This window comes from Balaenoptera borealis (assembly GCF_965194805.1).
Source record: "Balaenoptera borealis genome assembly, chromosome: 17".
Lineage (NCBI taxonomy): Eukaryota > Metazoa > Chordata > Mammalia > Artiodactyla > Balaenopteridae > Balaenoptera > Balaenoptera borealis.
The window spans coordinates 18,526,859-18,551,878 of NC_138876.1; the positions used below are offsets into that span (position 1 = coordinate 18,526,859).

The 25,020-nt window shown below is 39.3% G+C and overlaps 1 protein-coding gene across 5 annotated transcripts in view; it reads right to left on the reverse strand.

Annotated features, from left to right (window-relative positions):
* COL14A1 (collagen type XIV alpha 1 chain) overlaps positions 1–25,020 on the reverse strand; it is a 242,075-nt gene that overhangs the window by 22,100 nt on the left and 194,955 nt on the right. For all 5 annotated transcript variants that reach the window (XM_082364190.1, XM_082364193.1, XM_082364191.1 and 2 more), the window contains exons 41-45: positions 21,807–21,860; positions 20,998–21,069; positions 8,103–8,138; positions 7,031–7,097; positions 3,656–3,844 (exon numbers count right to left, since the gene is read on the reverse strand). In XM_082364190.1, coding sequence (XP_082220316.1) covers positions 3,656–3,844; positions 7,031–7,097; positions 8,103–8,138; positions 20,998–21,069; positions 21,807–21,860 — 418 coding nt within the window. The remainder of the gene's footprint in view (positions 1–3,655; positions 3,845–7,030; positions 7,098–8,102; positions 8,139–20,997; positions 21,070–21,806; positions 21,861–25,020) is intronic.

Below are 25,020 nucleotides of genomic sequence, written 5' to 3' on the forward strand. Positions count from 1 at the left end.
TAAATTAAGTTAAAGGAGACAAAGGGTTAATGAGAGCGAGGAAGACAATCAGATGGAGTGAAAATACAGTCTTCTGTTAGGTAATAAGGAAAGTCATGAATGGTCATCTACTTCACCGAGCTAATGTGGAAGGAATATTTGTAATTTCTATTCTCTAAAAATGTATATTCTTTGGATACTTCAATGATAAGAATGGCGTTAATCAAAGATCTTGAACTAGAACAGTGTATTTCAAACTGAGCTCATAAAATCCAAAGGTGCCCCTTAGTCTTTTTTTTTTTAATTTTATATCGGAATATAGTTGATATACAATGTTGTATTAGTTTCAGGTGCAAAGCAAAGTGACTGTTATACATATACATATATCTCTTCTTTTTCAGATTCTTTTCCCATATAGGTTGTTACAGAGTATTGAACAGAATTCCCCATGCTGCCCCTCAGCCTTTTAACAAAAGAAAACAGGAAACAATAGTAAGGGAAAGTATTATTTCTATTTGCCTCAGTTATATAAGTTTGAATGCACACACATACACATGCATACTGCATCATGATGTAAAATGTATTTCTTCTTGTTCATTATGTTTTAAGAAGTTTGAAAAACTTTTGAAAAATTAGAATAGAGAAATCAGATGGAGTACTTCTGGTGAAAAATTAGCCAAATCAATAGAGTCACGAATTTTTTTTTTTATGAAGACTCAGCAGAAAGTGAGGTTCCCCTCAATGCTATGCCAGAGTCTCAACATCCATATTTCTTTCAGTCTTACTTTTGTAGCTTATTATTTGTCTAAGTACACCGCCTAGTAATAGTACTTATTTTTACTCATTATAATAAAGTGTCCTTTTAAAATTGTATTCTACAGTATAGTGATAATCATATTTTATACAGAAAAAAATCAAACATGATCTCTGGTTTTTATTTCCAGTCCTGACATTGGCTGACTTCTAGCCTCTTTGGGCCTCGATAACTTTATAAGCTTCTTTTTTATATAAAATGAGAGGGTCAGGAGAAAAGACGGCTGAAGTTTCTTCAGTTTTAAAATTCTATTGTTTTGGTTTAGTGGAAAGGCAGACATTTTTCTGTATCAATCTTTTCTGGGTTTTTGGACCAGAAGGCTAATATCAAAACATGAACCACTTTGCTGTATACCTGAAACTAACACAGCATGGTAAATCAACTGTACTTCAATAAATTTTTTTTTTTTTAATTATTGTTCTCCTTGCAACCATGAATCCCAGTTGCAACAGGATTGAAATACTTTGCTGGGAATGAAAAGTCCCCTGGGCGCTGGCCTATAAACCCCTACCTTAAATCCCAAAGCACACCCTCACAGTTGGTGATCAACCAAAATCACCTTCCCTCATGCTCAAAGGGCATTTCTCACTTTCTCTTACTGTCATCCTACCTGTGTTTGTGAAATACAGGATTTTGCTTATCTACTATACTCTTTCAGAATATATACATACATGTATGTCAGAAAATTATATCACGGAAATTCATATTTCAAGGGCTGTCTGGACCACTGTTTGAGGACCCTTGGCTGATTTTTCTCTGATCTAAGCATTCAAGTGTTCTTGCAGAGCAGGAAAGACTCAATCTGGCAGGAACAAGGACAGGACTTCCAAAAAGAACAAAGACAACTTGTGACTTGCCGAGAGTGACTCAGGCGCTGGCTCTGTGCTCCCTGAGTCACAGTTGATCCATCACTGACCCCATTAGAGGGTGTCCTGTTGACAGAGGTGGCCACATTCCTGGCTGCCAGATCGTTGGTACACTGCGAGGAAATTATATCCTTCTCTACATCTGCCGATTTAGTGCCCTGGCGCAGGAAAACCCTTTAGAAAGGAAAATCAGAACTGGGTTGCAATCAAAGCAACAATTATCTGGTGAGGACCTATTATTGCAAAGCAATTCAGACCTGAGCCCTGCTTTCTGCCATCATGCTGTTCATTAACACGTGATGACTGCTAAAATGGGTGGGAGAGACGGTCAGAGCATCAGGTATTCAGGGGGTGGAGACATCTGTTGGTCTAGAACAATCAACAAAAACTTCATGCATGAGACAGGGGTTAAGCTGAGCCTTGAACTGAGAGTAAGATGCACATAAGGCAGGGAAAGGAAAGGACATTTCCACAGGGGGAAGAACAAAGTGTCCAAAAGTGCAAAGGCAGAAATGCACATGGCCTGTTGGCATGGATCAAGAATAAACATGAGGTATTATCTTGGTAATCTGCATTTTACATCTCAAATTTGATCAAAGGAGTATATCCTACCCATTTCATTAAAGCAATATGACTCACAAGAGCAGATAGGTACTAGTTAGCTTTTCTCCCAATCTACATTCCATAAAATTGTGTCCTAGAAAATACTTTTATTGGTTATCTCTTTTCCTATCACTTTCTTTGTGGCTGATATGTAACCCCATTTTCCCACATCTCTTTGATCTGATCTGCTTCTGGAGTGGGAGATCTTGGCCAATTACAAAATTGGGTGAAAAGCAATCGAAAGAGTCCATTATTGTATTGCACAATACTGCTAAGACCTGTAAAGGGTAGAAGAAAAGGCTAAGTAGGATCTCTATTTGAAAGAAACTTTAGTAGGAAAGATGAAACATTGGCCCATGGAACTATTAAATAAAATACTGCCTCATGTTATAGGAAGATGAGCCACAAACAGTATTTAATTTGAAGTTTAGAATTGGCATGGTCTACATAAGCACATGTAAATCATATGTTGATATGACTCATGCCTTACCTCAAGGCTGCTACTGACCGTTGCCTGGTATGGGCACTGTACAAAAAAAGTACCAGACCTAGGAAGTGAGCTCTCTACTTGCCATGACACATGTGGACAAAGAATGCTGCTTGCCATATCAGCAAACAAAAGATATTGTGTCCATCAAGCCAGCAGCCACTACGGCTGCCCCCAGCAGTGCACCCTGAGGAGATTCAGGATGGAAAAGAACAGAATACTGGCTCTAGGTAGTTAAGGTTCGTATCAAAGGAATCATTTCAATAAGCCCAGACTCTTGCATCTTCCCATTCATAGAAAAGTGCTAAATTCATTAATTTGAGATGCCTGTTTTTCTTTAATTAACAGTTCTCTTCTGATGTTCCCACTACCTGGTTTTTGTTGCAAAACTCCTACAAATCCAGGTCCTCTTTCACCTCTTTGGAGCAGTTCCTCAGACCCATCTGAGAGGCTGCGTCCCAGGCTTAAGTCCTCAGTGAATCCGCCAAATAAAACATAATTCTCAACTTTTAGGTTGTGTGTGTGTTTTTTTTTTTTTTTTCAGTTGACACATATGTTTGATGCTACATCTGTCCAGAGGGGGGTATCATTTTGTAATTCTACCTGGATGGGCATATTTTTTTAATTCATCCATCTAGAGGGGACCTCTTTCTCTCATTAGCTCAAAAGCCTTTTAGAGGTGAATTGGGGTTTCTGATCCTCCTTTGGCATACAAGCAGACATGGCTCTTAATAAACGTTTTGTAGATTACTCAATCTTCTCAGTATTGGGGATGAATAAATAAGAAGCTGAAGAATAGATGGAATAGAATTAATTTAGGTCCATTATTTGGAACTTTATCATTGCATAAGCACCACTGTTACACTCTGTTTCAGCGCACTCAGTGAGAGGAGTGGTCCAGCTTACCTCGTTCTCCTGGGGTCCCTGGCACACCTGCATTTCCTGGGAAGCCTGGGGCACCTGGGGGTCCTTGTTCACCAGGGGTTCCAGGTGAGCCTGGTCTCCCAGGCTCTCCAGGAGGCCCTTGAATGGTCCGGATTGATGTTGACTGGCTGGGAATCTGGTTGAGGATGGCTGTGTACCTGGCCATATGACCTGAGACATGAAGGACAAAGAAGCATTGGATGAACTGTCACACATAGAAAGGGAGAACTGAAGGTATTACTTGTCAAGGTTCCAAACAATTCTGTTAGACACCCACCAATAGGAAGAAGCAGATCTCTCTGAAATAAGTTGATTTCCAACTGAAAAATTTTTGCATTTTACTTTGGATGATATTAACAGCTGGATTGTATTCAAGTCGCATCTCATGTGTTTGGAATTCCACAGCTCACGTCAGCATCTCAGTAAACATCTCTGACCAGAAATCATAAATTTTTTCTTCACCGCCAACATTTATCTGACCCCTAAATCCTCACCCAGTTGCCCCTTTTCCTCAGCGATTTCCACCCGAGTAATATGTCTTTTTTCCAACCCACAAAGCCTGTTCCACCCTCTTGCTCAGAAATCCCCAGACAAGTGCTCTGTTTCAACTCATTTCTTCATTGCCAAGCCTTTTTGCAGAAACCTTTACTTGAGTCCCAGCTGCAGAAACTCTGAGTAGCTTTATTTTTAAAAAAAATCTGGCTCTCTCTCCCACAATCCCTTAACTCAGTTGTGCCTGGAAGAATGTATTTTAATAATTAGAAGTATAGATTGAGAAAGTATTTGATACCATAATGCCCCATTTTTCAGCATCATCAGGAGATAACATTTTCCCAAAGAAGTGAACTTTCCAGGTGACTGTCATTTATTCCTTTTTAAACATTAAACCCTAAATAAAGAATAGTAACCATTTTTAGAGGGATGATTTCTAAGACATAGTCAATGCATTCTTAAGCACAGGACCATTACTGTAACTAGGGCTGGCTTCCTGATGACTCAGGAGCCATTAGTAGCCATGTTCATGAATGTCTGGGTGGGATCAGACATGTCCACATCTGCTTTTTCAGCTTCCTCCTTTGATAAAAGGGCCATCCTTTATTATCGATACTTCTCTAGCTGTCATCACCTCAGCCTCACACAGCTTCCCACATAACCTTCCCTAGCATAATTCAGATCTGGACTAAAAACCAGGTAACTGAGCATGTGAGGAATTATATGCTAAATGATAATCAAGTTCTGAGGTGAAGCCTAAGGAAGGAAATAAGAAGCCCAGAGAAACGTGAAGTGGTGTGTGGACAGATGGTTGAGGTGCCAGAAATACAGCTTCTGGGTGGGTTGGGTTTTGCTCATAGAGTGGCATACAATCTCTTCTATTTTTTTCCTCTGACCATGACATTGACAGGCAGGGCCTTCCTATTTTACAGACCTGTTTCAGCTCTTGTATAACCCCTGCTGGCTTCTATTTCCTAGAAGTTATTCACAAGAATCTGAGAATTCCTGAGGGGAAAAACTGGATGTTGGACTCTCAATTTTTAGGGCATGTTTCAAATAATCACATATTTATATAAGATTTTTATTCTACAGTGGAATAAGTTAGCAACTATTGTGAAATCTTCCTTATATTATGGTCAGTGAGTCATATTAGGATTTAACCCTTAGGTTTCCTTAAAATCATTACCCACCCATTTACAGTGGATACTTGAAATGAGAAACTTACAAAATAATCCAAGGTACAGGTTAGCTTTGGACATATTCTACTTAATGTTGTTTCCCTTTTATAATTAATTGTATTTTCAGAGATCCTATTTTGGCATTAAACTTAAGTAGTTTCATTTAACTGATAAATTCCCTCTTTCACAACCACTAGTTTGGGCAATATAATACAAAATGAAATAAAGTTAAAATATAGGGAGCATTACTACTACATCTGAAGATAGTAGCTTTGTATTCAGTTTGCCCTAAGATTTACGTCTTAATGAAAACTCTTCCAAGCCCCTGTAGACCTTCACTCCATGCTTTCTGCAGGGTGAGATCTGGGTTTATCTACTGCAGATGGAATTTTGGACCCAGCCAATAGCGCCTTCTTGGACACTTACAAGACTCCCAAACTTCCCGGGTTAAAAAAATATAACCTCAAAGCTGTTAAGGCAGCCGCTTAGGTAATGTCGGCCTTGGAGATGGTGGATGCTACAGAACTGGGGGGGCTTGACAGCAGAACCAGGCCAGAGCTGTCTGGGTTTGAGAGGAATATTTCATCTCCATGTGGCCTCAGATCTTTGTGGAACTAAACAAATGACTGGCAGAGAGAAGGGCCCACTCTAGTAACCCTCTGGTTAGATTACTGAGACAAAATATAAAGTCAGTGGGCAGGGGAGAAATGCACAGATGCGTGGGTATGTAAGTGAATGAGCATGAATCAGTAACTGAAATACCGGCCTGTGGGAAAGTTCAAGTTTAAAATGAAGAAATGGTGGGCTTCCCTGGTGCGCAGTGGTTGAGAGTCTGCCTGCCAATGCAGGGGACACGGGTTCGAGCCCTGGTCTGGGAAGATCCCACATGCCGCGGAGCAACTAGGCCCGTGAGCCACAATTACTGAGCCTGCGCGTCTGGAGCCTGTGCTCCACAACAAGAGAGGCCGCGACAGTGAGAGGCCCCCGCACGGGAATGAAGAGTGGCCCCGCTCGCCGCAACTAGAGAAAGCCCTCGCACAGAAACAAAGATCCAACACAGCTAAAAATAAATAAATAAATAAATAAATTTATTTAAAAAAAAAAAAAATGAAGAAATGGGACAGGTGTGACGTAAAGTGTGTTCCAGTGTAATTTTTGGCACGGAGCTCAAGTATCATGTCAAATGTTCACATGAAGCCTGTCCCCATGTGTGCATGTATGTTTGTGTGTCTGCATTATTTTTGGTATAAATCTTAAAGAATAAAGGGAAGGGCCTTGGGCTAACCAAAAGAAATGGGTAAGAAAGAGATATGGATTTAAATCTAGTGGCTTGAAGGTAGCTTCTGATGCCTTAGTTTGGCAGTTTTCAAGTGCTGAGGACCTGAGAAAAAAATCTATCCATTTGGAGAGATGAAGAAGAAATAAAAGATTTGATATGGGTAGTCAAGTTAAACCTATATGGGCAAACAGAGAGTTTTTGGACAAACAACAGAGAGGAATTTGGCCTCTGCACCATCGATGCAGAACTCTAGGGTAATATGTAATGATCCCTTAGATGGGTTAGTGATGGCCATCTGTAAAGCTTATGTTTCTGCAACAAGACAAAGCTTAGTCTTTACGCTTGTGCGAAAGGCAAATTCCCATTTGGACGAGTAATAGAAAACATCTGTGACTATAATGCACTTACTTTGGATCAGCTGTTCGCACACCTGATGTGCCACTGCTCTCACCATGGCTTGAGACTGTAGGTCACCCTGGATGAGAAAAAAGCAGACTGCTGACTCTCAGCCTCAAACCCAGCCAATGGCAGGACTTCCAGGATGGAAATGGGACTTGACCCATTGTTCCCAACCTGGGCTCTTTGGCTCCTAGCAACAGGTAGGATTGACCACCATGGTGCACACGGAGGAGGTATAAGCAATCGGACACTCATGGTACAAGGTTCCTGAGAGCCTTTATTAAATTAAAAAGTTCAAGTGTTTCTGGCCCCAGATACCAAAAAATTTAATAGTTTTGTAATAAACCCATACATATTTAATGCCTTATTTATCGCTCTTTAGAGCTTGTAAAATACAGCAATTTCTCAACCACTGGCTTACTTAATACTAATAGCAACTCAGAGGAAAGATGTTAAATCCATCTTACAGATGAACAGAGTTAAACATACTGCCCAAATTTTCACAGAGGTAACTGGATGAGTCCAAGGTCACTGCTGTTTCTACTAGAGCCGACAGCACAATTATATGAGCAGTGGCACAATTTCTCAAAGGAGATAGAAGGCCCCTAAAATAAACTGATTTAAGTTTCACAGCCAGTTCTTTGATTCCATGCTGCCTTTGTCTTCCTTGGTTCCCATATTGGAAATACACAAGCCTCAATCTACCGCTTGGCATTTTGAATAGAGCTTTTACTTTTCTGAAGCCTTTTCACACCCATTACATAATGTCTTCATTAAATCCACTTTGTGAGTTAGATGAGTTTGATTCTCTCCATTTTAGCCTTAAAGAAATGGCCCAAGGTCATCTAGCTGGAGAGTAGCAGATCTGCAACTAGAAGCCAGCACTCCTGACTTCTAGCCCACAGGGTGCTTTCCACTTGAAAATGTGCTCACAGTCAAGCGAGTTGAGGAGGGGGGGAAGAGGAGGAGTGGTATTAGAGCAATGAGTAATCATGATAGTAAATGGTTATCCTTTATCAGGCTTATGCAACAAAAGGTGTACAGTCAGCTGCGGCTGGTCAACAGTCCAGAGGATACTTACTCGTTCTCCTCTTTCTCCCTTTACTCCAGGGACACCCTGTAAAATTTTAAATTGTCAAGTTACTTGTGACACTGCACTCAGCCAAGCATGATAGTGTATCTTTTCTTATTGTGTCAACATTTTTTATTAGCTCTCATAATTCTACAGCAAAAATAGATACACAGCAACAGGGTTAAACAAACAGCAACTGGTAATCTCATCAAGCAGAGATAGCTCTTTTAAACATTTTACTTCTCCAGCCTTTGAATGCACAGACACAATATGTTTGAATACAAAATTGGGATCATGCAGCAATACTGCTTTGTAACATAGTGTCACTGAGTAAGTCATTCACATCTTTTCGCACAAAACACCACCCTCTGAATTGTACTTTACTGATGCTGCATAATTGGTTTCACAAATCTCTGCTGAAAAGATAAACTGTTTTTTTTTTTTTTTTTTTTTTTTTTAAATGTTTGTTCCTTTGCTTTTTTTTTTTTTTTTTTTTTTTTTTTTTTTAATGCTATTCTTGTCTGCTTACATTCTTTTTATGTATGTATGTATGTATGTATGTATGGCTGTGTTGGGTCTTCGTTTCTGTGCGAGGGCTTTCTCTAGTTGTGGCAAGGGGGGCCACTCTTCATCGCGGTGCGCGGGCCTCTCACTATCGCGGCCTCTCGTTGCCGAGCACAGGCTCCAGACGCGCAGGCTCAGTAATTGTGGCTCACGGGCCGAGTTGCTCCGCGGCATGTGGGATCCTCCCAGACCAGGGCTCGAACCCGCGTCCCCTGCATTGGCAGGCAGATTCCCAACGACTGCGCCACCAGGGAAGCCCGATAAACTGTTTTAATTTTTGAAAGAATATCTCTCACAGAAAGGAAAACATCTTCCAACTTAAGAGTTCAAGTAAAAGATGAAATCAGTGAAATCCCACATCCTCACCCTGCTTTCCATCCAGAGTAACAGCAAACAATTCTTTCTCCCTGAGTCTCCCTGATAATACGAGCTTGTATTAACACGAATTCTCAGCTGAATCATTATTTTGTTTTGTGGCTTAGCTACTCTTTGATCCATAGGAAACTTTATCATATCTGTAAAAACTTTTACTGATACAACAATGGCGTTTTTAGTGTTTCTGCAATGAAATTACATGTATAATGCAAAACATGTGTCTTCAGAAGAATTTCATCTTTTTGTTTCAACTCCAAGGCAGGGTAATAGATTTATTGAACATCATTTTATAGTCTCTATCAAAAGGATAGTGAGTGCCATTTATAGATGGAATTTGCCACACTGTCAGACTGTTCCCAGTTGTTACTATAATCTCAACAGGTCCCAAATCAAACTCATATCGTCTCCAAAATCTCTATTCAGTTAGTCATCCAAATTCAAAATTCTGGGTTCACCCCACGGTGTGCAGGTAAACTGGCTTTCTGGAAAAAGGAAATGCCCTCACCTGTACTGTTTGCTGTTTTCAGAGGTGTACTTGTACTATGGCTGATTTCAAGTGACAAATGTGCTGTCACTGAAGATGGAATTTCAAAGGGAAGAGAAGCGCAAAATCTACTGTCCCAAGCATGTACAAGCCAGCCCAAGCCCACCACTGGTTATATCTTTTATCCTTCCTTCCCTTGCCTCATTTTTTTTTTGAATTTTATTTTATTTATTTTTTATGCAGCAGGTTCTTATTACTTATCCATTTTATACATATTAGTGTATATATGTCAATCCCAGTCTCCCAATTCATCACATCACCACCGCCCCTGCCACTTTCGCCCCTTGGTGTCCATACGTTTGTTCTCTACATCTGTGTCTCAATTTCTGCCCTGCAAACTGGTTCATCTGTATCATTTTTCTAGGTTCCACATATATGCACTAATATATGATATTTGTTTTTCTCTTTCTGACTTACTTCACTCTGTATGACAGTCTCTAGATCCATCCACGTCTCTACAAATGACCCAGTTTTGTTCCTTTTTATGGTTGAGTAACATTCCATTGTATATATGTACCACATCTTCTTTAGCCATTCATCTGTCGATGGGCATTTAGGTTGCTTCCATGACCTGGCTATTGTAAATAGTGCTGCAATGAACATTGGGGTGCATGTGTCTTTTTGAATTATGGTTTTCTCTGGGTATATGCCCAGTAGTGGGATTGCTGGGTCGTATGGTAGTTCTATTTTTAGTTTTTTAAGGAACCTCCATGCTCCTCTCCATAGTGGCTGTATCAATTTACATTCCCACCAACAGTGCAAGAGGGTTCCCTTTTCTCCACACCCTCTCCAGCATTTGTTGTTTGTAGATATTCTGATGCCCATTCTAACTGGTGTGAGGTGATACCTCATTGTAGTTTTGATTTGCATTTCTCTAATAATTAGTGATGTTGAGCAGCTTTTCATGTGCTTCGTGGCCATCTGTATGTCCTCTTTGGAGAAATGTCTATTTAGGTCTTCTGCCCATTTTTGGATTGGATTGCTTGTTTTTTTAATATTGAGCTGCATGAGCTGTTTATATATTTTGGAGGTTAATCCTTTGTCCATTGATTCGTCTGCAAATATTTTCTCCCATTCTGAGGGTTGTCTTTTCGTCTTGTTTGTAGTTTCCTTTGCTTTGCAAAAGCTTTTAAGTTTCCTTAGGTCCCATTTGTTTATTTTTGTTTTTATTTCCATTACTCTAGGAGGTGGATGAAAAAGATCTTGCTGTGATTTATGTCAAAGAGTGTTCTTCTTATGTTTTCCTCGAAGAGTTTTATAGTGTCTGGTTTTACATTTAGGTCTCTATCCCATTTTGAGTTTACTTTGGGTATGGTATTAGGGAGTGTTCTAATTTCATTCTTTTACATGTAACTATCCAGTTTTCCCAGCACCACTTATTGAAGAGACTGTCTTTATTCCATTGTATATCCTTGCCTCCTTTGTCATAGATTAGTTGACCATAGGTGTGTGGGTTCATCTCTGGGCTTTCTATCTTGTGCCATTGATCTATATTTCTGTTTTTGTGCCAGTACCATATTGTCTTGATTACTGTAGCTTTGTAGTATAGTCTGAAGTCAGGGAGTCTGATTCCTCCAGCTCCGTTTTTTTCCCTCAAGACTGCTTTGGCTATTTGGGGTCTTCTGTGTCTTCATACAAATTTTAAGGGTTTTTGTTCTAGCTCTGTAAAAAATGCCATTGGTAATTTGATAGGGATTGCATTGAATCTGTAGATTGCTTTGGGTAGTATAGTCATTTTCACAATATTGATTCTTCCAATTCAAGAACATGGTATATCTCTCCATCTGTTTGTGTCATCTTTTATTTCTTTCATCAGTGTCTTATAGTTTTCTGCATACAGGTCTTTTGTCTCCCTAGGTAGGTTTATTCCTAGTTATTTTATTCTTTTTGTTGCACTGGTAAATGGGAGTGTTTTCCTAATTTCCCTTTCAGATTTTTCATCATTAGTGTATAGGAATGCAAGAGATTTCTGTGCATTAATTTTGTATCCTGCTACTTTACCAAATTCATTGATTAGCTCTAGTAGTTTTCTGGTGGCATCTTTAGGATTCTCTATGTATAGTATCATGTCATCTGCAAACAGTGACAGCTTTACTTCTTCTTTTCTGATTTGGATTCCTTTTATTTCTTTTTCTTCTCTGATTGCTGTGGCTAAAACTTCCAAAACTATGTTGAATAATAGTGGTTAGAGTGGGCAACCTTGTCGTGTTCTTGATCTTAGTGGAAATGGTTTCAGTTTTTCACCATTGATGATGTTGGCTGCAGGTTTGTCATATATGGCCTTTATTTTGTTGAGGAAAGTTCCCTCTATGCCTACTTTCTGCAGGGTTTTTATCATAAATGGGTGTTGAATTTTGTCGAAAGCTTTCTCTGCATCTACTGAGATGATCATATGGTTTTTCTCCTTCAATTTGTTAATATGCTGTATCACGATGATTGATTTGCATATATTGAAGAATCCTTGCATTCCTGGGAAAAACCCCACTTGATCATAGTGTATGATCCTTTTAATGTGCTGTTGGATTCTGTTTGCTAGTATTTTGTTGAGGATTTTTGCATCTATGTTCATCAGTGATATTGGCCTGTAGTTTTCTTTCCTTGTGACAACTTTGTCTGGTTTTTGGTATCAGAGTGATGGTGGCCTTGTAGAATGAGTTTGGGAGTGTTCCTCCCTCTGCTATATTTTCGAAGAGTTTGAGAAGGACAGGTGTTAGCTCTTCTCTAAATGTTTGATAGAATTCGCCTGTGAAGCCATCTGGTCCTGGGCTTTTGTTTGTTGGAAGAATTTTAATCACAGTTTCAATTTCAGTGCTTGTGATTGGTCTGTTCATATTTCCTATTTCTTCCTTGTTCAGTCTCGGAAGGTTGTGCTTTTCTAAGAATTTGTCCATTTCTTCCAGGTTGTTCATTTTATTCATATAGTTGCCTGTAGTAATCTCTCATGATCCTTTGTATTTTGACAGTGTTGGTTGTTACTTCTCCTTTTTCATTTCTAATTCTATTGATTTGAGTCTTCTCCCTTTTTTTCTTGATGAGCCTGGCTAATGTTTTATCAGTTTTGTTATCTTCTCAAAGAACCAGCTTTTAGTTTTATTGATCTTTGCTATCGTTTCCTTCATTTCTTTTTCATTTATTTCTGATCTGATCTTTATGATTTCTTTCCTCCTGCTAACTTTAGGGTTTTTTTGTTCTTCTTTCTCTAATTGCTTTAGGTGTAAGGTTAGGTTGTTTATTTGAGATGCTTCTTGTTTCTTGAGGTAGGCTTCTATAGCTATAAACTTCCCTCTTAGAACTGCTTTTGCTGCATCTCATAGGTTTTGGGTCATTGTGTTTTCATTGTGATTTGTTTCTAGGTATTTTTTGATTTCTTCTTTGATTTCTTCAGTGATCTCTTGGTTATTAAGTCGTGTGTTGTTTATCCTCCATGTGTTTGTATTTCTTACAGATTTTTTCCTGTAATTGATATCTAGTCTCATAGTGTTGTGGTCGGAAAAGATACTTGATACGATTTCAATTTTCTTAAATTTACCAAGGCTTGATTTGTGACCCAAGATATGATCTATCTTGGAGAATGTTCCATGAGAACTTGAGAAGAATGTGTATTCTGTTGTTTTTGGATGGAATGTCCTATAAATAGCAATTAAGTCCATCTTGTTTAATGTATCATTTAAAGCTTGTGTTTCCTTATTTATTTTCATTTTGGATGATCTGTCCATTGGTGAAAGTGGGGTGTTAAGGTCCCCTACTATGATTGTGTTACTGTCGATTTCCCCCTTTATGACTGTTAGTATTTGCCTTATGTACGGAGGTGCTCCTCTGTCGGGTACATAAATATTTACAATTGTTATATCTTCTTCTTTGATTGATTCCTTGATCATTTTGTAGTGTCCTTCTTTGTCTCTTGTAATAGTCTTTATTTTAAAGTCTATTTTGTCTTATAGGAGAATTGCTACTCCAGTCTGTGTCTTTTGGTTGGAGCATTTAATCCATTCAGGTTTAAGGTAATTATCGATATGTATGTTCCTATTACCATTTTCTTAATTGTTGTGGGTTTGTTTTTGTAGGTCCTTTTCTTCTCTTGTGTTTTCCACCTAGAGAAGTTCCTTTAGCATTTTTTGTAGTGCTGGTTTGGTGGTGCTGAATTCTCTTAGCTTTTGCTTGTCTGTAAAGCTTTTGATCCCTCCATCGAATCTGAATGAGATCCTTGCCGGGTAGAGTAATCTTGGTTGTAAGTTTTTCCCTTTCATCACTTTAAATATGTCATGCCACTCTCTTCTGGCTTGTAGAGTTTCTGCTGAGAAATCAGCTGTTAACCTTATGGGAGTTCCCTTGTATGTTATTTGTCGTTTTCCCCTTTCTGCTTTCAATAATTTTTCTTTGTCTTTAACTTTTGCCAATTTGATTACTATGTGTCTCAGCGTGTTTCTCCTTAGGTTTATCCTGCCAGGGACTCTCTGCACTTCCTGGACTTGGGTGGCTATTTCCTTTCCCATGTTAGGGAAGTTTTCAACTATAATCTCTTCAAATATTTTCTCGGGTCCTTTCTCTCTCTCTCTTCTCCTTCTGGGACCCCTGTAATACGAATGTTGGTGCGTTTAATGTTGTCCCAGAGGTCTCTTAGGCTGTCTTCATTTCTTTTCATTCTTTTTTCTTTATTCTGTTCTGCAGCAGTGAATTCCACCATTCTGTCTTCCAGGTCACTTATCCATTCTTCTGCCTCAGTTATTCTGCTATTGATTCTTTCTAGTGTATTTTTCATTTCAGTTATTGTATTGTTCATCTCTGTTTGTTTGTTCTTTAATTCTTCTAGGTCTTTGTTAATCATTTCTTGCATCTTCTCTATCTTTGCCTCCATTCTTTTTCCGAGGTCCTGGATCATCTTCACTATCATTATTCTGAATTCTTTTTCTGGAAGGTTGCCTATCTCCACTTCATTTAGTTGTTTTTCTGGGGTTTTACCTTGTTTCTTCATCTAGTACATAGTCCTCTGCCTTTTCATCTTGTCTATCTTTCTGTGAATGTCCCTTCCCTTGCCTCTTGCATGTCTATTACACACACATACACACACGTACATGCACACTTTTTGCATTGCAATTCCTCTTATATCCATCCCTTCTACTCCACCACCCAGGTGCTACCCTAACCATCTCACACCAGGGCATTTGCAACTTTCTTCTAGCTGGCTTCTCAAACTAAAAACCCTCCCTTCCAGTCCATCCTCTACACAACCACTAGTCTCATCCTCCTCAGATACTACCAGCATACAACTTAGAAAGCGCAGTGCCTGTTGATTGATGGCAGCTCTTCCTCTATTCAAAAATCACTCAGTGATTCTTAGACATCCATGTGACAAAGTCAAAGTCCTCGAATTCAAAGTCTCGTTATTTATCCCCATCTTCCCCACCTCCTGCTCATCAAAATTACAACTTCTCATTCTCACAGACCTGGTCTAGTCAGTGTATAAAAACATTTGAAATGTGAGAAAGGTATTAAGCATATACCTTATAAATTAGGTATCAACAATAGGAATATTCTAATGCAATACTTAGTTCAAGTATCACCTATTTGACACTAAATTTTTATTGTAGTATAGCGACAAGTCATTGCATGGATTTCTCTTCTCTCTGTGTGGATGGTAAGACCTCTAATACTGGGGACCATAACTTATATTACTTCATGTTTCCAAAACCACCTAGCCCATTTTTTGCATAAAAGAGTCACTCGAACATTCAACTAAGTCCAATATTGAAATATTTATTATAAATCTAGGACTGCTGCCTACTTCCTTTGCAAGCATTCAACGCAAAGCAAAAACAAAAATCAGCAAACAAAAATAAGTAACTATTTCACATTTTTAATATATTAAGAAACTGTTTGTAAATACTAGTAGTTTAAAACTCAAGCTGATTTTACCATGTTCCAAGCACTGTCCTCGGTGTATTAACTCATTTAACTCTTATAACAGCCCTATAAAATGAAGTCATTTAATCCTTGTAAGATTCCTATGAGATAAACTTATTTATTCTTTATAACAACCCTATGAGATATTACTTCCATTTTACATATAAGGGAAGTGATGTACTAAGAAGACAAATAACTTGCCCAAGGTCACACAATAAGAAAATGGAAAAGATGGGACCTGAACCCCATCAGCTAAGCTCCAGAATCTGCACTCTCCCCAGTACACACTACTGCTGCCATGAAAGAGAACACTGCTCAACAAATTTGCTAGCCAGAATCTTTTATTTCAGTGAAGATAATATTTTTCCTAATTAAATAATAATTTAAAAAGCAAACATATATCTCCCAAACCTCACTGTAGTCATTCAGAATTAGATTTTTGTTTTTTGTTTTGTTTGTTTTTTGTTTTTTTCAAGTGACTTATCATTTTACTTGAGTCATTTCTTATAATCTATTTTATCTTGAGTATTTTTGTTTCTGAACCAATGTATTCTTTGATATTTCCATTGCTAGCTATCATTTATTAAGTTGTCTTATCTGAAATGCTTGAAACTTAGAAAAAGAAACTACAGGGATTTCCCTGGTGGTCCAGTGGTTAAGACTCCATGCTTCCACGGTAGGGGATGCAGGTTTGATCCCTGGTTGGGGAACTATGATCCTGCATGCCACGCTACGCAGCCAAAAAAACAAAAGAAGAGGAAGAAAAAAGAAAAAGAAACTACAATGCAAACCTGAGTGATAAGGTAAATGGACAGCATCAGCTGTGGGCACCTTCTGGTATAAAGGGATGGATGTATTTAATTGGGCCTGAAATTCCTCAAACTCAGCCTCACAATGCTTGTTACTAAGTAGCTGCAGGACGTAGCTAGGTGGTCTCCAAGAAAGATCCATTTAGTGAATATATCTGAATAGCAAGAAATTATTTTTTATTCCAACTTCTCTGACATTTTTTCTTTGATTTTTGCAAAGTAAAACAAAAACAAACTAAAAATTCCTGAGTGAGTTATGGTTCATAACTCCACCAAAGTATGCTTTGAGGGAAAACACACATTCCCTGTACATGTAGGCAAGAAAAAGTGGCACATTTTCCTTTAATTTCAGGAACCCTTGAAATGTAAAGAAAAGAAAATACAGTAGCTACATTCATAGATTCACAGAATTTTAGTGCTGAAGGCAAGAAGAATGATCTCATGGTCCAAGCTCCAAATATTAGATGTCTGCTAACCAAAATCAAAACATCCCTCATTCAGCTCTAAATGTCTCCCACGTCTGACCCCCAATCTATAAGAATAATCTTCTCATACTCACCTGAACATCAGCCTAACTGAAAGGCAATCATACCTTCATTCTTTCTTTTAACAAACACTTATTAAGTACCCTCTATGATACCGAGCTGGGGTCTAGGAATAAGAACATGAGTATGATCAAATTTCTGCCCTCAAGGAACTCTCCTTTTGTGGAGAGATGGACATCGATAGCTGAAATGAAGTCTGTCAGCCTGAGGACATGCGGGTGGCCTCACACAGGAAGTGCACAGTTTAAGAGAGAGAATAGCCAGGAGCTCACCACGTGGAGAAAGGAGGAGAAAGCAACCCAGACAAATGGAAGAGCATCCCCAAAAGGCAAAAAAAAAAAAAAAAAAAAGAAGTGTGAAACAGGATGGCATATATATATATTGGGGGAGCTTTAAATAATTTGGGGTGACAACTCCAAGGGATGTTGTCATCCCCCCAAGAGAAAGGATGATGCCAGATCAAGTCAGAGGGTAAAGTAAGGGCCCATCGTCCAGGGCTACGTATACGTGGCTGAATATTTGGGCCCTATCCCCTGGTGACAGGGATCCAGTGAGGAGATTCAAGCCAGGAAATGACACAACAGAAAGATCTGTACTAGAAAGATCTTTTGGCAACTGGAGAATGAACAGACCAGAGCTAGAGCAGAGGCAAGGGGCTTCTGCTTAATTCAGTTTAATTTCAAACCCTCTTCATTCCACGAGAAGCAATTAGAGCTTCTCATGACAGTCTTGGTGAGAAATGAAGAGGGTTTGAAATTAAACTGTGGCAGTGGTGATGAAGCAAGAAAGAGAGGTGAAAAATATTAAAAGGTACAACAGACAGGGTTGCCCTGTGTTTGCTTTATGTTTTATTACAATCCCCATCTAAAGGACGCCATCTTCATGTTTTTGTAGGTGGAAATCACACCCATCTGTGAAAGATCCTATTAAAACACACGCTCTTTCAGGAGCTGTTCCCCTCACACCCTCAACTGAGGGCAGGGGGTTATCTCCCTCTGTATGTCTGTCTCTGACTGTCTGTCTCCCTCAATGGGACTTTCCTTGTCTTTCCTTTAAGGCATTTCTCACTGTCTGACTTTTATTATACTTTCTCATATAAAACAAAAATCATCATTCTCTCTAGCTCTTCCATGAATGTGGAAAAATATCTTGGTCATCTTTTATACCCCTCATGGACCCTTGTCCCTCATGTCTCTTGTACATATTGTAGCTACTCGGTAAATATTTTTAAATGAATTAATTGGGAAATTGACATTCTGAGAAGCTAGATAAATTGCTTAAGTGACATGGCTCACACAGCTAGTTAAGGTCATGTGAGGGCCACGTCTAGAACCTAGGTTTCCTGACTTCTAATGCAGCGCTCTTTAAATGATGGAGCACTAGACCTTTCTACCTATATTGATTTCAAGCTAAATGCATGGTCCCTTCTTCCATGTGCTTCATCACTATCTGTTCTCCTGCAAGGGGAGACACCATATTTTAGCTTATGCTTAAGCCTCAGGTAGGAATTATGACCGCAACAGCATTAATGCCCATTCTGTCCTGGGAAGTCAGCAGCTAAAAGCAGGGTTCATGAAAGCAAGCATTTTCCTGGCACCGACTATAGGAAACACACTGCTATTTTCAGTGGGGCGGTGCGTCTTTCTTGGTCTCTTTCCCTTACGCCTTCCTAGACAGACATCCATGGGAAATCAATCAAGGCCTTTACACCATGACACTGAGCCTACTTTACTAGACACGTCAGTCTGGCAGCCAGCAGGCATATGGCTCCTCCCAGCCCAAAGCACAGGGAAATGTCTGGGCTGGACGGTTCAGAGAACAACTGGCTTTTGAGAGAATACCCAGTGCTGTCTCTGATATAAATGCCACCATCACTGGCCCTTTTCTGTTGATTTATAGTAGAAGATAATATTATTAACAAGTGTTTTATTTCCAGGAAAAAAAATGTATTGCTATTTTTCTATGTCCCATATTTAAAGTCTATTCTAGAGCTACAAAAGGCCAGATGGATAAGCAGGGTGGGGTCCTACTTACCTAATGTAATTCATGTCTCACTCTCTACTCCTCCCACAGCCTGCTGTTCTCTCCCAAGTACTCCCAGAGCCTGTTCTTTCCTATTGCATTCTATCCCTCTGCGGTTAGGATCAACCCAGCTTGGGTTAAGGGAAACTGCACAAATACATTTGTTTATTGTCTAACCAAGTTAAACCAGTGTTTTGGTTTTTTGTTTCACCTTAAGGTGCCTCAAAGTCTTTGCTATCCTAAAATTTGTCATGACTTTCTGAGAAACGGTTTTAGTATATACTGTCTCTGAGACTTCTTTCCCAGAACCCCTTGCTCTCTGAGCCCTGCTGACATATTCTGGAACTCTTGTTCCCTGGAGCACATTTTGGGAAGTGGACTGAAGCCTGGTAGCAGAGATAATAGAAAAAGATGTGTGAGGATAAAGCAATCAAATTTTCTTCTGTGACCCATTAGCAATTTGATATGAAAAGAGGAGATCTAAAAGGGTTTTGCACCATGACAATGTAGCTATCTTCCATAAGTATATGGCTTTGTAAAATGACAATTAAGGAGAGCTTTATTTGGGTGCGCAAATGAGGATGCATTTGCTAAAATCTGGAGGCATTTTTTATGTTCATGTCTTATGTGTGTTTGTGTACCTGCATATGTGTCATGTGAATCACAGCCTAGAATAGGACCCTGAGGGCAAAATCATTTTATTGAAATGAGTTTCAAGAATAAAGAGTGACTATCTGAGTAGCTAGAGGGAGAGAGTTTCTTTCTGAATGAGAACCAATGTTTCTATTATGCCTTGTTCAGTGTGGTAGGCAGAAAAAGTCCCCTGAAGTGTTCATGTCCTAATCCCCAGAACCTGTGACTATATTACTTTATGTGGCAAAAGGACTTTGAAGTGTGATTTAGTTAGGATCTTGAAGTAATGTAGGGAGATTATCTAGGATTATCTGGGTGGCCCAAATGTAATCACATACATCATTCAAAGCAAAGAAACTTTCTGGGCTATGTTCGGGGGAGATATGATTATGGAAAAATGGTCAGAGAAATGCGACACTGCTGACTTCAAAGTGGGCCACAAACCAAGGATGGTGGGAAGTCTTTAGAAGCTAGAGAAGGCAAGGAAATAGATTCTCCCCTAGAACTTCCAGAAAGGAAAAGCTGACACCTTGATTTTAAAACCCAGTGAGACTACATCAGGCTTCTGACCTACAGAACTGTAAGATAATAAATTTTTGTTGTTTTAAGCCCCTGAGATTGTGGTAATTGTTATAGCAGGGAGTAGAAATCTACTTCATTAACCTCTCCTACCCTCACCCTTCAGATTTCACTGTTCCATGAATCCTTAGCACATCTGCAATGTATATACATTGACACTTCTCAATTGCTTTAGTTTATGGATACAGATTTGGTACCTCACAGACAATATCAGAAGGCTGACTAATAATTATACCCAGAAGGAACAATTTGCAAGTCGCAGAAGATGCCAAGTGTGCCTTTGGAGGCTGTAATTCAACAACCTTATTTTATAGACGAAGAAACAGGCCCAGATAGGCTCATCTGTTTCTCCCCCATCCTACCCCTACCCCCTCCACTGATCACATTTAAGCACCAACCTAAGAGATTAGAAGCACAGAAATGGGAGGTAATTAGTTCCATTCACTGGGCTTTCATTTACACCACTATTCGCGAATGTGTGAGTGTGTGTTTTAATGGCAAATTCTGTCTTTCTCGCAGAATTTAGAAAAGAAAAATCTCTTCCCATTCTCACTAATCCTTGACTTTCTCCAGCCTTGTATTTCTCACCCAGGAGACAGGCCTAATTAACAGATAGTATTGTACCCAATCCCTGTAAAGATGGCACTGAGTTGACTTAGCCAAATACAGAATAAAAACAATGGAAATATATATAAGCAGAAGCTTAGCTGCAGATTATTCCCTGTTGGGACCATTTGTCTTTAGCCATGATATATGCACAGTCTGATCTTAATCTTTATCATAGGAGATTCTCTGTTTTCCTTATGGATTCCCACAGAATCCAGTCCTGAAAAAAACATTTTGACCAAAAAAGATGTTGTAAATTTAAACACATAAATAAACCAGAGGGATAACTGGGCAACCATCCTGACTGGCTACAGCCACATACTCACAGGTGGCCCGAGGGCGCCTTGGGGTCCCATGCTTCCTGTGATTCCTGGGGCTCCAGGGGCTCCGGGAATGCCCTAATAGACAGGAATGTGCAGTAAAGGTGAGGACTCACTCATTGTCATCGAAAACAGCTAGCTCTCAAGAAAGAGCAACAAACTTGCACATTAACCTCACCTCCCCGCCCAACACCAAGTCTTCAGGATTCATTGCTCACTCCTGTTTCCAACTAACGTACCACAAAAGCAAGGAAGACGGTTTTGGAAAAGCCTCCACTCTGTCGGTTAGACGTAGTTCTTTCAAATTCAAGCCTTTTTTACATATAGTAGTGACATATACACACTACTATATAGAAAATAGATAATCAACAAGGACCTACTGTAGAGCACAGGGAATGCTACTCAATACTCTGTAATGGCCTACATGGGAAAATAATCTAAAGAAGAGGGGATATATCTATATGTATAACTGATTCACTTTGCTGTACACCTGAAACTAACACAGCATTGTAAATCAAAGATACTCCAATAAAAATCTAAAAAGAAAAAAAAATTCAAGTCTTATCTGTGTCTAATAAAAACTAAATCAATGCAGGTGATCTTATGGCAAAGTGGCTCAGAGGTAGAATAATCAAGCCACATGGATACATTATTTTTTAAGGATGTTTTAGGAAGAGCTCTGTACCAAGGGACGAGTTGTTACACTATAGCAAAGATGGCCGCCAAGGTGAAAGGTTTGGCAGAAGAAAATCTCTCAAAAGAGATGAACTGCTTTAAAGTAGTACTACATCCCAGTAGTTCCTGGAAATACTTACAATTGGCCCTGGTGGTCCCGGAGGGCCAGAGGATCCATCCTTTCCAGGAAAGCCCTGGGGGAAGAAAAATATGGTGTGTCAACTATGCAGTTGCCTGACATGGCTTTCAGAAAAGGTGCACTTAATCCCATTTAATATCTGGGGGGCAAGTCCTGTCATTTACTCTGGACTTCCAAGGATTCACTGCTTTTATACCCTTCATGGGAATTGTTCTTGGCAAAGACTTTTGTGTCTGTTGGCTCTATGAAATTGTCCGATGTAAGAATTTTAGGTGTAAGAGATACCACTTACAAACATAAACAGGAACTTGTTTCCAGAAAGTGTTTTTTATTAAACTAAGCATAACAAGTGAGAAGGGAGATCAATTCTGGTCATTAATGACCAGCCAAAAAGACGAATTAGTGTCTTTCAGGACCTAAGGGAGTTTGGGGCAGGGAATCCCTATCACAGGAATCTATATTACAAATTAGGAGTATTACAATATCTGCAACTCTGCAGCTCTTCAGGAGCTGCCTGGGAGCAAATCTGGGGGGATTTCCTGCTGTAATAATACAGTTCTGACTGCTGAGCAGGTTTACTGAATGTGTGTACATGTTTGCTTCCCATTCCATGATGGAAGAGTTTAAGGCAGAAAGCAAACGATGTTCTTTATAAAAATATCTTCCTCAATTATTGAATGTGTGTATGTGCATGTTATTTTTATGTGAATGTTAAAAAAAAATAGAACAGCTGGAGTGACTTACTCTCAAAAGGTTGTAGTTCTTAATTGTGGGTGCTGGTCTTTCCAATGCAATTAAAAACATGAGAGAGGATATTCAATCTGAATTTTATAATAAGTTTATAAAATTTTGTTCAGACATTACTTTCTACTACATGGAGAAATGGACTTTTCATCTTGGGATTTGTCCCCTACTAGAATAACACATTCTCATCTCAAGTCAACTCAAACCAACATCTCCTGGCTTCCTTGCTGCCTCTCCCAATTCCTTTTCTGAAATTTGTGCCACTTTTCCAGTGAACTGTCTTTTCCATTTATCTGGCTCATGAAAATCCTTCTCCTTAGGGGTCCCCATCCACATTCACATTATGTCTCCTTATGTCAAGGTATCAAATAAAAGAGAGTCAGGATGAGGCTGGATGAAAGGAAATGGTGTGAGTTGGGAGAAAAGGTACGAAATGAAAGGTGGCATGAAGAGGGGGTAGGATAGGTGTGTAGGAAAAGCAGTGGTCAGCAAGCCCCTTTCATCATGCTCTCAAGCTCGAATACTAGCAGGTCTTAAAACCAGCTAAGGCAGAGGATTCTACAACCCACCAATCTTAATGGTTTTCCTTTTCTGCCTGGGCACATTATGAGGAACATAATGCTGGAACATTACTGTTCCAGCAATTCTGTTAGAGCCATGGGGCTGAGTTCTGGACCGTGGAAAGGGGCCAATTCCAGTTCTGGTTCATAAAAATTTCCTATGGGTAATCCTCCACTTTCTTTTCCCCTTCTTTAACAACTTTAGGGCCCACATGTTGAAGATCAAAGTGTCCCAAGACAGAAGGACCTTGAGTCCCTAAGTGACTGCATGGATCAGAGACTATCTCCACCCCACGGCCCCACTCCTCTACCTATTCTGTCGACAGCACTGGCTGTGACCAAACAATAGACTTTATTTTATTTCATTTAATTTATTTTTTTTTAATTGCTTGAAACCACTGAGATTTTAGGGTCTTTGTTATAACAGTTATCCTATACTAATATAAAAGCTAGTGTTTTTTTTTCTCTACTATTTCTATTCATTCACTTTAGTTATTCATTCAAAAATATTAAGTCAGAAAGCTTCAGTGATAGGCCCTGATACAGATTAAATTACACACACACACACACACACACACACACACACACACACACATACATACACACACACATCCTTCTTTGGATCTGCTAGCTAAACAACAAAAATTAATACTGACATAGGTTGAAAGAAATTATTTTACATGGAGTTTAAATATAGCATATCCAGGAAGAGGGTGTAAAAAAATCAGAATATGTAAAAGAAAAACAGAACCTTAGAACTCCTCCAGCCCAACTCCCTCATATGATCAGTGAGAAAACTTAGGAGACCTTACCATTAAAACAAATTTTTTTAAATCTACTATTATTTTCTAGATGAAGTTCACATAAGAAAAAAAGGGCCTCTGAGCACATAGTCAATAATTTAAGAAGACATTTTTCAAAGGACATCATTTGCTTCCTGCCTTAAAACTTCCAGCACTGGAGGGGAAGCAAACACACACTCGTGTGTAAGGCCACACATGACACACAGCCAACACCATGGCCCAGCAGTCAAAAGTGTAGCATTGGTGCAGGAAGCCCTCCCTGACTCTTTTCCAGGCTGTGTCCGGAGAGAAAAAAAAATCTCAAAAACAAGCAAGGGCAATTTTATTCATAGAGGGAGGCAAGCCATGTCATATTTTCTGAAAAGAAAACTGCATTATTCCAAGGAAGACCTGCAGGAAATAATACATTGACTCCCCTCTCCCAATCATGTTTACAAAGCAATGATCTGAAGGAGTTTACAAAGCAATGATCTGTCAGTGCTCTCCTTCATCGTGGCTCTGGAAGGATGCTCTTGAGAACAGTTTTGAATTCACTTGATTTACAGACACCACATGCGTATCATCTGGAAGGGAAGAGGATGAAATGTCGTTCTTATATAGGAGCTAAATTTGGCCAAGAGGCTATTGCTTCTGTGTGTTCAAATCAAAAGAGACTACATGTTTGTTCACTCTGTGTTCTTCTACCAAAAGCACATCCTCAGAAGCTGAGATTTCTTTTTTTTTGAGGGCAGAAATCATGTCTTATTCACCGTTCCATTCCTAATACCTCCCTAGCACATGGTTGGCACAAAATAGGTACTAATAAAAAGTTAAATTTGAATAAAATTGAGGCACCTGGAAGAAGTGCTCTGGTTATCATGTTGAATAAATATGAATTGCAAGTATAATTAGTCCGGAAAAGCATAGTGTGGGCTGAGGGGGTAGGGGGATGCCAATCTTATCCGTCTTTGCTCTTGAACCCTCCACAAGCCTGGAGGAAAGGGATCGGGAGTTATCTAGCTCAGAAGCTGAAATTTCATTTCAGTGACTATCTGAGGGGTGGTTTCCTAGAAGCAGACTGGGTTGTTGTGCCTTTGATTTATAGAGGGAGTGTTTTTGCGAGAAAGCT